The 11,963-nt window shown below is 40.0% G+C and overlaps 2 protein-coding genes across 2 annotated transcripts in view; one reads left to right on the forward strand and one right to left on the reverse strand.

The window, feature by feature from the left end:
• Positions 1–5,442, forward strand: part of LOC132082512 (poly(rC)-binding protein 3-like) — a 496,107-nt gene extending 490,665 nt beyond the window's left edge. Inside the window, exon 13 of the mRNA XM_059487634.1 lies at positions 3,314–5,442. Coding sequence (XP_059343617.1) covers positions 3,314–3,374 — 61 coding nt within the window. The 3' untranslated portion in view covers positions 3,375–5,442. The remainder of the gene's footprint in view (positions 1–3,313) is intronic.
• Positions 758–11,933, reverse strand: ZNF830 (zinc finger protein 830). Its single transcript, XM_059487838.1, has 10 exons — positions 11,811–11,933; positions 11,619–11,718; positions 10,458–10,578; positions 9,850–9,883; positions 8,450–8,661; positions 7,995–8,085; positions 7,262–7,325; positions 4,200–4,280; positions 2,814–2,890; positions 758–1,082 (listed from the first exon to the last, which is right to left on the reverse strand). Exons 1-10 carry the CDS (start codon positions 11,930–11,932, stop codon positions 899–901), a joined length of 1,086 nt encoding a protein of 361 aa, XP_059343821.1. The 5' UTR covers position 11,933; the 3' UTR covers positions 758–898.
• Positions 11,934–11,963: the final 30 nt, after the last annotated feature.

Here is an 11,963-nt window from a genome sequence, read left to right on the forward strand (position 1 = left end):
AAAGGTAGTTCTGCCTTCCATGTCCCAGTCTTGTCAAGTTTGTTGGTTCTTGATTTTACCTAATCTGTGTTTATCAGAACAGAATCAATTTAAGATGCTTTCTGTGCCTAAAATAATATTTTAAGAAAATTTCCAGTATTTGCAATTATTATTTTACCTCCTCAGTTTTCAGTGCAGCACCTTTCTCTCAGGCATTTTGTCACCCTTTCATTAAGTGATGCAGATATGTAACCACTGCCTTCTCATCCCTCTGGTTCAAGAAGTGTGAGATACGCTACATGATGGCTGCACTAAGCAAAACAGGAGACCATAAAGAAAAATATCCAGCAATGCTATGGCACATTACAGGCTATACACTGTGGAGAAGCTGTATCTCAGCCTTTCTGAGCTTAGTCCTTATATACACAGAGAAACTGTAACAGACCCTAAAAAAAATGTACATATTTTATTAGGAGCTGGGGCAATGGACAGAAGGCCACCTACAAATTTTAAGAAAACATAAATGAATAGTATTTCCCTTTCCCTAAACCCTCAATCTGGGAAAAATCTGTAGACTATGTACTTCTATAGACAATAAGCCAACTCTCAAAATTACCAAACTGAGCTAATGCTTCTGAAAACCTAGAGATTCTTTACAGATTAATTAATCCCACTAAAATACTTCTGGTAGGAAACCAGTCATTTTAATAGGAAAGGTGCATCCAGTATTGTAAAACATTTGCAATATACAGTTTTTACAACAAGTAATACACTACTGTAGATCTACAAAAATTTTTTTAATAAGCTTGGTTCTTTAGCTTACGATCCTCTTTAAATAAATATTTAACAAAAGAATCTCCCTTCTAACAATGGAACCAAGACCACAGATAAAAAGAGTGTCAACCACATTGCAAAAATGCTACAACAAAGCCCCTTTCACCCTCCAGTCTTGTGACAGCAAATCCTGCAGTTCTTCTTCATCTTCACTCCCAACATCCTCCTCCTCTTTCTCTTGTGCTGCTTTTAATCTCATGGCTTCCTTTAACTTCTCCTTTATCTCGTCCTGGCGGTTCCGCAAAAGCTCCACACGGCGGTAGCACTCACTGTTGGAAAGTGAAACACTGTTAACATCTGGGGCCTTTCCACGTCAATGGCATCACCTCCAATGCCGGATTTTGCTTCTACAACTTTGGACAAAGAAGCTTTACAGCTTCCCAACAGTGAAAAAGAAATAAGCTTTCAAGATGCTAGTGCACCTTCTCAGTATTCTTCAAGTGAAAACAGACTGAGGAGAGGCTTGGTCAATTCTCTAGCAGTGAGACCTGATCCAAATACTTAACAACTGCAATACATTCAGTCACAAACCATTTTTCAAAAAGCACAGAACCAATATCCACTTCCACACAAAAAGGAATGCCATTCTTTGCTCCATTTATGGTTTTCAAGAGGGAAAGGTGTGACATCAGTTATCAATTTTGATAATCTAGTGGTGGCATCTCTGAAAATAAAAAAAGCAGTACAAAGTGTTCAGATTCTTTATCTGCTTCCTCTCTGCTGTAACAGAACATTTTAAGTAAACACAATCCCAAAGTTTCAGGTTACTATTCACTTTAAAAGTTCTGTCCTTGAATTGTGTTTTATAACCATTCTAGCCACCTCAAATAGGATTTTTTTTGAAAATGCCAAATAGTATTAGACTGATTTAAATTCTCCTTTGCCCCTTTCATTCTTATTTGCTCGGAAGGGTCAATATGGAGGGGTTACTGTCTAGATCCTGTCTGCACTGGCATATTACCAATATGATTCTTACATAGCTGAAGATTTGAAGGCCAAGGAATTTATTTCATTTTCAACTTAATTTGAAATAGCCTGCATTTGAATACACTCAGAAGTCAAACGTTACAAAACGTTTTTAAAAATGTGTTTGGAACTTTTATTTTGGGGAAAAATAATTACAATTAAAACTTGAAGTATTCTACAAATTTCTGAATTTGGTTCTATGTACTTACAACAGCCTTAGTTAGTGAGAAAAATAAGTCCTTAAAGAGAGGCAATTTAGCTCAAGCCCTCTTCAGAATTACACTAACATTGTTAAAAGGCATTCCTGTCATAGCAAAGTTCAGTTTGAACCCAATGCTGTTGTTACCATACACTGATTATGTGCAGCATGTACATCTGCCCAGAGGGTTGAACTGAAATTTCTAGTGCCTTTCTTTCTGAGTTGCTACCATTGCCATTATCGCTGTTAATATCAGTGTGTTGAGCTACAGGAAAATGGTAACAAACTGTTCCACTGAGCTGTATTTCAGGTTGCTTGAGTTTAAACCAATGCCCATCCAACCACCACACTCCCCATTTCAGCTAAACAAAACCAAACAAACTGCTTCATGTAATGAAGTGCATCACTCCACAAAACCTTAAACTTCTACTAGGAATTAAAGAGGGTTTGCCACAGCACAGGACATTTTCAGTACAGGAAATGTTCCTTTAAAATGTTCACACATATTCTACATCAATCAAAACTCCCAGGGAAATACAAATTAAGACATTAAGCCACCTGACAGGGGAAGAGGACAGTTTGTTCCAAGAATTTGCCTTGGGTACCTTCAGTGATTCCAGTGCAATCTCTCTTTGGAGAAAGTTACAAAATTTTGTGTCAAAATCCGTGTCTTTATTAGGTATCATTCTGCAGTTTGAGGGAGTTTGTCCTTCAAATACTCAGATGATTAATGAAAGGTAGTATCGCAGATTAGAAGCGTTTTTATCACTCCAGTCAAAGAGCAATCCATTACTGCTAGAGGACAGAGAATTTGAGGAAAAATTGATCTACTTACATCTGCTCATCAATTTCTCCAATCTGGCGATCTAGTCGTCCCTCCTCATCATCTTCTGCCACTATTGCTTCTGAAATCTAAACCAGAAAAGCACTGAGAAAATTCACCTTCATCCTGAATTCCACTTCCACTCCTTTACAATGTCTGTGTCCTCCCCTGCTCCCCTCCACCTGAAGTTAGTGTCAATCTCCTCTATGTATATTCCCATCTTTAAAAGGGCAAATACAGAAAAAAAAAAAAAGGGTCTGGTTTAATTTGACATGGAAATGCTTCTTCTTAAAATCAAAAGAATTTTGGCTGCTTTGGGGTTAACCTTTAGAAATTTTTAATACTCTATGATTTGAAACTGAGCATAAGCAAACGACACATACCCACAGTCTGAGGCTGAAACAAGAGCTCTAGCCCAGTGCTTGGGACTTAAATACACACCACTTATTGAACATACTGTTTAAATATTCCCACTGGATCCCGAAGTGTTTCTAACCTGTTATTTTTTTCAGCATATACTTTCTCAAATCTGAATGTCTGGGAGATGCTATGCAATCAATGGTCCACGCATAACTGAGAAGATTCCTCCTAAGCTGAAGAATTATCTGAATGGCTTATGCTAGCAAAATGTATCCACCACTGCTTTTGTATGAACATTTGCTCTGTTTATAGTGCTGACTGCTTTAAAATGAGCAATGAAACATTTTTCTGCACCACCTTCTCAGCCGTTGACATATGAGTAACTATTTACAATTAAAATAATTAAAAGGATAGCAAATATTCTAGGGGAAGACTGAGAACACAGGTAATCTTTAAATTGTACACAAGGGCAGATAAACACCTGCTGCATGAAGACTTTCCATGCAATGGTAAACAGTAAAAAATTGAAGTACAGAAAAACTGGCCAATTTACGTGTCTCAAAACTCTTTTGTCACCTTCCCAGATTTTGGAGTTTCTTTCCAGTGCATTTAAATTAAACATGAAATCCAGGTTACCTACACTTTATAGATACTTTTCTAAAAAGACAGACAAATGGGTAGTGTTTTTAAAAGTATGAATACAGAGCTAAAGAAGAGCCCACAGTTGTGTCCTGTTTGAATACAGGACACTGATCTGAGGTATATGTTAGCTAAACAGTATTTAAATAAAATACAGTGTAACAAATGTAACTAGATACATATGACTGGATCTTGATTAAAGTTCTCATCTTAATTTCATTTAAGTGGAAAATACAAAGAACCCTTTGCTCATTTATAAAGTGCATTTAACCACACACTGCATTGAAACAACCAGCTGACAAATGCAGATGTCAGCCATTCTGCAGAGCTGCATGAAACTGTTGTTTTCCTTATTGTGTATAGTATTTAGAATCAATAAATATAGATTCCATTACTTACTGTGTTGACCTGTCGCATTGCCTTTTGAAATTCATCCCATTCTTTGTCCATCTGATCCTTTGGAGCATCAACTTTTCTCACCTAAAGAACATGAAAATGTATAAATTAACAATTTAAGTCTAATGACTCTTTGGGGCACTGTAAAAAAAACCAGGAGAAATATGAAAAATTATGCTGTGTTATCAGAGAAGTCTGGTTGATGTATCTCAGTTTAAGTAATGGATATGAGTGAGAGAGTGCAGCTGCACAGTGGTTTTGGAAGAAAAATCTGACTCTGCTCCTGGATTAAACAACATCCATGACTGCAGCTTTAAAGAATAATTATTGATTAGAAGTGGCTGGTGTGGAATGTCTGGAGTAACAGAAGTGAGTTTGATGGTCTGCCATTTCACTGTGTCAGGTGATAATTATTGAATTCTTCTGTAAGCTGCCTGTACAATTGCATACAGTAGCCATTTCAAGCCAAAAAGCAGTGAATTGTTTGCCTTTGGCATAACATAAAATATCAAACCTTTCAGTCACTAGTCTGCTGGTGTTAAATAGCCTGACTGTATTTCAAATCTAGTCTAATTTTGTTGGCTAACAGAAGAAACTGTACAGCTACAAACCAATTTTAATGACATGCAAAGCTTTTTATTCTGTGGTAGATGGCATTTAGTACTAAGAGATGAAGTCTGAAAAAGTAGTCGTGGCAAGAATGTGTTTAAGATCTACAGCCAAGGTAATCAAAGCCAGATTGTGCTTTTAATGCAAATAAATAAACAAGGTAGTCTACCTGTGTAATTGAAACCTACACAATTCAGGACTGGAAGATGTGGCATATAATGTATTTTAGAGGACAGATTATGCCTGACTCAGGACTGGGTAGAAATTATATAGCTAGGAGAACTAAGCAGTTTGAACATAATAAGTCATGATACCATCTTTTTGCATTAGTTTTATTTTCCCTTTATTCATTCTGCTCTTTTGGTGACATGTCAGTCATCACCTTAGTAAAGACAACAGTTTGGTGTGTTTTGTTCCTGAGTGATTATACAAAATCAAGTAGTATGAATTAAGTTTATAGAATAAATTAGAAGCTTCCAAGCAAACTCATACTGGGAAGTAATAGTCATCATTTCATTTTTCTGTTCTGTTATTATTTCTATCATATGTGTATGTACTGTGTTATTATGCATTGTGGTTGTCTTTTGTAATTCATAATTATTTGTATTTCTTACAATAAATTTAAACACTAAAGTTATTATTTTTCTTGAAATATTTATCTAACCCAGAATTTATGTGCTCTAAGTACCTGATGCAAATAACAAGCATTTTTCACACCCACAATCTCCTTTTCAAACACCCAGTTAATTCTTCAAATAATTATTTTGTGTATGATTCCAACACAGAACCACTGCAGCCACCTCAACATAAGTGATGTCACAAACATTTTCCTCCCTCTGAGTATTAGTTACACTCAGAAAGGGCTCATTAAAAGGAAGAGCCTCTCCAAGCAATTCAATGGAACAAGTAATCACTTGTAAATTTATCAGTAGAGGCAATAACCAGAACAAAGGTCACTAACCAGTGTCCTCACAGATAAAAGCAGATTCTCCTTTCCTGCTAGGCATTCCTGCATTCCCTACTTATGATGAAACTAAGTATTTGAAAAATTTACTACTTCAATTAGACAAAAACACAAACAAAAAAACCAAAAAAAAACCGCAAAAAAACAGCCAAAGGATGGCTTTTTCAGCTACATGTTTCAATATTCAAAATATCATTATTCAAAACTATTCACATATAGCAACACCTGGGCATGAGTAGTGCCAAAAGAGTCTTGCCAGAGCAAATAAAACACCTAAGCTTGTTAGCTGGGCCAGTGGGACTAAATGAAGATGAAGGAGCATTATTTGGAAGGTCTCCAAATTAGATGTCATGGCTTGGCCTCACAATGCCATTTAAATACACCAGCAGCCTTCCACTGAGTGAACAAGAAAATATACTCAAAGAAAATAAAAAAGACTTAGGCCTACAGCACTGTGTTTCAATAAAGAAAGCAAGAAAGCCATCAAATCTGCAGCAAATTTGACAAAATGAAACAAAAAAAAGTTTGTATTTCAAATACCAGTGTTTTATTTTGGTCATCATTTAGCACCGTGCAAGCTGAAGGAAGCATGAATGGTTTTGGATTTCAAGATATTTTGTTGTGGGGGGGGTTTTGAGAAAGTTTGAGAATTTGAAGGTGAATAGCCACATTTCTTTTCTGAGCATCATAAAACCCCCAGGTGGTAAAAGACAAGAGGGCTGAAGACCAGGTTCCCTCTTGTGGTGTAACCAGCACTAGAGATGACAGGGTGTGCCACACAGAGCTGCTTTCATTCCAACAGGATGCACCCCATCAGTCACACAGTGACTCAACACTTTTCAGCAGGATCTCACAAAGGACATTCAAGAACTATTATATCCCCAATTCCAAAGCAAAACTGAATGTACAAATTAAGTGAACTGCTTTTCCTGAGATGACTCACAGAAATAAAGGTACATTGTCCAAATGTCAGTTCAGTATTCCAACCAACAAATGACATTTCTTTAAGAGTCACAGAGGAACCATAATCAAAAATACTTTCCAAGAGATGGCCTTAACAAGCTCTTCCTGCCCACCTCCATCCCTTTTCATGTTTTCTCATTCACACAGAATGAATGTTTAAAGCTGCACCAGGGGAGGGTCAGACTGGGCAGTAGGAAGAAGCATTTCTTTACCCAGAGGGTGGGCAAACACTGGAACAGCCTTCCTGGAGAGGTGGCCAATGCCCCAAGCCTGTCAGTGCTTAAAAGGCATTTGGACACAGCCCTTAGGAACAAGTTTTAGCTTCTGTTCAGCCCTGAAGTTTTCAGGCAGTTGGACTAGATTATTATAGGTCACTTCCAACTGAAATAGTTTATTCTAGTCTAAATAGTTCAGTCATTTTCTTACATTCCAGAATGACTGATTACCTGGAAAAGCATCCTTACTACTCAGCAAATCATTACAACTGGCAGAAATAAATCCAGTAGCATAAAACAAGGAGATCACTTACTTTTGCGTCCACTTCAGGATCATCAAAGAAACCTTCTGGCAAAGCTTCAGCAGTGTTTTCTTTTCTGAAACATTTGATTACTATTAGCCCAAGTTAACACTTTACAATCTGCTTCATTGCAGAGTTAAAAATAGTCAAAAATGAAATTCATAATCCTTTGTGTAAGTATGCAGAAACACAGCAGGTTTTTTTAGCCATTAGTTTTTTTTAATCTACAACCACCAAAACCTCCTCGTTCAGCTTGATCCTTCCTTGCTTTGAAGGAACTGCACAGAAAGGTTTAAATCTCACTGTTAAAACAAGAGCTGTAGCTTATGCTTCTTAAACTGCTCTTTCCATTGTGCTGAACACCTAAACATTGTAACAGCACAGCTGCTACTTCTGAAAGACTACAGCACAGTCTGAAGGAGTGCTCAGGTGAGCTGAACCATTACCACACAACAAGCACTTTCCTTTAAACAGGAAAGCAGTGGTTGCATGAAGCTCCCACAGTACCCTGTGTTAAAATTTGCAAAGAGATGTCAAACAGACTCTGTATGACACTGCTCCATCTCTTCTCCTGTCCCTAGGGTGCAAGATACCTGTCTGAAATAATGCTTGAGGCTCACATATATACAAACTATTCTGAATGCAAGATAAAAATAGGTTCTAAGGGATCACAGTCTCTATTTCCTGGAAGACAAATGTTTGCTTACAATTGCTAAGACTATCAATATTTGATCTGACTGCTTACCTTTCAATTACCTTCTCATGTATCTCTGCTTTCTGTATGGATCCTGAATGGGAAACTATAGGAGCAGCTGGAGTTTTGGTGTCAAAAAAGTCTATAGGAAAGGACAGAAGTCTATGACAAAAAGAACAGCTGTTCAGGCATTTTCTAAAATTCCTACTACACAGGAATTTCAGTTAGTACCTTACTGAATCAAGGGAAGAACAGACCTATGTTACTTCCCTTGGCAGCCTCAAACAACTAGAACATAAAATCAATGAGCAATCACCACACAGTAACACAAAATTCTTTGCTAGTTTATCTCTACTTCCAGTATTACACACCCTCACCATCACCTAATGCAATAATTAGAAAAATAAAATAAAAACCTTTCATCATCAGTTACATCACAGCTTCTCCTTACAGAGAATTACTATTAATTACTAAGAATTACTAATTACTATTTCAGTCAGCATTACCTGCAGGCAGAGAATTAGCTATGACTTCTTGAGTTGGAGGTGGAATTTCAGTTTTACGCACAACAGAAGATTTGCTTGTTTGTTCTTGTTCCTCCTCTTCTTCATCATCGTCATCATCGTAATTCCCTGACAATAAACTGGGACCTGGGCCCTTGGAAAGCTGTACACTGGCACTGTCTGGGTGTGCTTCATCAAAAAAATCTGCTGGCAGCCTGGTAAAGAGCCCACAACACAACTGTCAGAAACGTCACAGCAGTGACTCCAGCCCAGCAGCAGCAGCCCAGGCCCTCTGTGAGAGCCTGAGCAACGCCCTGAACAGCACAGCTGCCAACACAGCCACTGTCTGAAGGCAGCACACACCTGGGGCTCTCATTTAAAGTTCCCCAGAAATGCCCAGGTTAATTCTGAAAACGTATTTTAGATCCATTTTTCCATTTGCATATTCACATTAATAAAAATAACCCGTAACAAATTGGAATGGTGGTTAAAGTAATTCTTTTTCCACCTACTAAGTAATTTGCTACTTATTTTGGGTACCTAGTGCTGTCCAGGACTGCAATTTAGAACAGCCACACAGGCTCAGCAATGAGAAAACACAGATTTGCTGGAGTAGCTGCAGCCTGCAAGCCAAACATTTTTCCACCTTATATTTTAAACTAATTATACCAACAAGTTCAAAAATGGACGAACCTCTCAAGTGTTAATTTTGCACACAAACTCAAACTCGTACAAGGAAACAGCAAGTGGTACCTATGAAAGGTAGTAATTTATCCTGTGAAGTGCAGAGGAGACCCACAAGTGTCACCTGACATCTGCCCACCCTACAAAGATGTCTGAATACCATCAGAAACTTTTAGGGGCAGTTGAGATGCTTAACCCAACCCCTTGAAGTCAAATACAGCCCTCTATTTGTACAAGTTCAACTGCAGCATATGCACCTACATGAATTCTAGGTGACAAAAACCATCCTAATGAAGATCTATCACTGGTTAGTCGTTTTTGTTAATAAATATCATTGAATTATACATTGAAAATTTGTCTTAATTTCAGACTGACACCTCTTCTTTAGGATGTCAGCATTATTAGAATACATGCTACAATCTGGTTATGTTCAAGCTGTGTAATAGCACCACGTGTCAATCCTTTAAAGTCTGTCAGTGACAGTAAAATAATTCCTGTTTTCTCAGGGAATCTTCAGAGTTGATACAATTATCTCCACCCAGGAAGATGCTGCCATGTTCAAGACTATACAACTGTGCTAGGGAACAGGAAGAAGCAGGGATCTGCTGACTCTCTGAACCTTTGCCCTTGTACAGAAAGCAGAGACAAGGAAGAGATGGATGAGAATGCAGCCAGTGATAGTTAGAAAAAATTCCTAGGTAATAACAAGATCTACTTACCCTGATGAAGATGTGTGTGGCTTTTCATCTGTACCTGTACAACAGCCAAGAGAACTTCTTAAAATCCATGCTTTTAAAAGAAACATCCCTAAGGCTTCTATGACAGCACCAAGTCCCCAAATGCATACATATTTAACATATATATTTACATGTCTGGTAGCACCAAGGGAAAAAATTAACTGTCTTTCCTTTGGCAAGAATTTTGGTGCATGGTTTGAGGAAACCCAGTGACTTGATTCTTCTGAAAAGGAGTAACACCACTTCTGGGCAAGTGCTCCTACTGCTTAATTTACACTGCTTCCCGATCTATCTGGGCCAAGCCCACAGTTCCATGACCTAATTTAACCCAATAAACCAGAAGAAAACCAGGTAAACTTCCAAAAGCACTGTTTTCTCCTGACACAGAACTCACAGAGAAAAAGCAAACAAACTTTTCCCCTTTTCAGCAGCAATGGGCTGACATTAACTGAACAGTCTTGTGTATTCATTAACTGTTCATTTACTCAACAGTCTGGTGTATTCATACTCACTTCCACAAGAACAAAACAAACCAAAAACATTCAAGGCGTAAAATGGACAGATTCTGGCAAGTATTTCCCTCTCATTACCTTTTACTCTCTTTAGGTCTGTATTTTCTGTCTCAACTGTTTTTCTCTTGACAGGATGAGAGGATGTGCCAGCAGCTGAGCCAGTGGCTGTCTGCTTTGTGCCTTTTAATTCTGCAACTCTCTGTAAAGAAATAAAAATTCGGGGCACGTTACTAGCAGTAACTTCTGGATTGCAGCTTAAAATACAGAATGAACTTTTACAACAGCTCATCAAAGTGAGCTGATACCTTTTTAGAACAGTATCACTGAAATAGACACCACAGGTACCAAAACAAAGACCAGTGTTTCTGTCAGCCTCTGGAATGATGTGACATGGAGGAAGAGGAACTGACATTCACACAAGGGAGGCTGTACCAGTAGAAAAAACAGAGCAGTGACACTGACAGCAGTAAAGCACTGGAGGAAAGAGCAGGAAGGCTGGATTTATTCTAAAGTCCTGGAATATTAAGTGTTTTAAAATAAAACATGACTTTTTAACATCATGAAAGACGTCACCCTGCCTTGCCACAGTCATCTCGTTTGAATACAGGCAATGAACTGGAACCCCTCTGTTCCTTTGGTCTTTTCCTCAGTACTTGTAAAATTAAACACAGTCTTTCAGTTTTTGCTAAGAAGTAGCAACAGAACTTTAAAGAATAAGAAAAAAAATTGGGTCGCATCCAAGTTACAAACTCCCTGACTTGCTTCACAAGTTCTCTATCTTTACTGCTGAATTACAAAGAGGAAAAAAAAGTGCATTTTCTTAACCCCGCATAAGCTGTCACTGGACAGCTCACAGATCCCCGAGCAAGCCCGGGGAGGCGGAGGGGATGGGTCCAAGTCCGAGCTGCAGACAAGTGACAGCCAAAGGCTGTCGCTACGGTGGGAACTGCTTCACCGGAGGAGCGGACCCCTGAAGGACACGGGACCCCCATTCTAGGGGCTGGCCTTCAACCCCCACCCGGGCTTTAAGAGAACAGAGGCCAGACGGAACAGCCAGGCGGGCTCCCCCCTCATCCCGGCGGGCTCCCCGCCGCTCCCGCTGCCGCACCGAGCCCGGAGCAGCGAACCGCAGGCCCCGTTCCGGCGGCGCGGCCTCTCCCCAGCGCCTCCCCTTCCCAAGCGCTGTCCCGGCGCTTCCCAACCGCAAAGCCCGGCCGAGACCCTCCGCAGCGCCCTCACCTCCCGGTGCTGCTTGCCCAGGACGTGGGTCTGCCACAGCAGCTCGCTCTTCACGGGCGCGTTGCACAGGGAGCAGCTCAGGTGCCCCAGGCTGTTGTACGTGCCGGCCGCGTTAAGGGAAGCACCGAGCGGGGCGCGGACCCCCTCCCGCCACCCATCCCTCCCAGCCGAGCTCTAGGGTGCCGAGGATATTTGGCGAAGGGCGAGTCGATGCGCTTCTTGCCGGCGTTCTGGCGCTGCTTCTCCCTCATGAGGCGCCGCAGCTCCTCCTGCCGCACCTGCTTCCGCCCCGCGCCCGCCCCGGCCGCCGCCATCTTCCCCCGGCGCAAGGGCGGGGCCGGCGCG

This window comes from Ammospiza nelsoni, chromosome 1, assembly GCF_027579445.1.
Source record: "Ammospiza nelsoni isolate bAmmNel1 chromosome 1, bAmmNel1.pri, whole genome shotgun sequence".
Classification (NCBI taxonomy): domain Eukaryota; kingdom Metazoa; phylum Chordata; class Aves; order Passeriformes; family Passerellidae; genus Ammospiza; species Ammospiza nelsoni.

Coding starts and splice junctions, on each gene's coding strand:
- ZNF830 (XM_059487838.1), bottom strand. CDS start 11,932: ATGGCGGCGGCCGGGGCGGGCGCGGGGCGGAAGCAGGTGCGGCAGGAG. Junction 11,719..11,810: donor ATCGACTCGCCCTTCGCCAA/ATATCCTCGGCA, acceptor CGCGGCCGGCAC/GTACAACAGCCTGGGGCACC. Junction 8,662..9,849: donor CCACACACATCTTCATCAGG/GTAAGTAGATCT, acceptor GCTCTTTACCAG/GCTGCCAGCAGATTTTTTTG.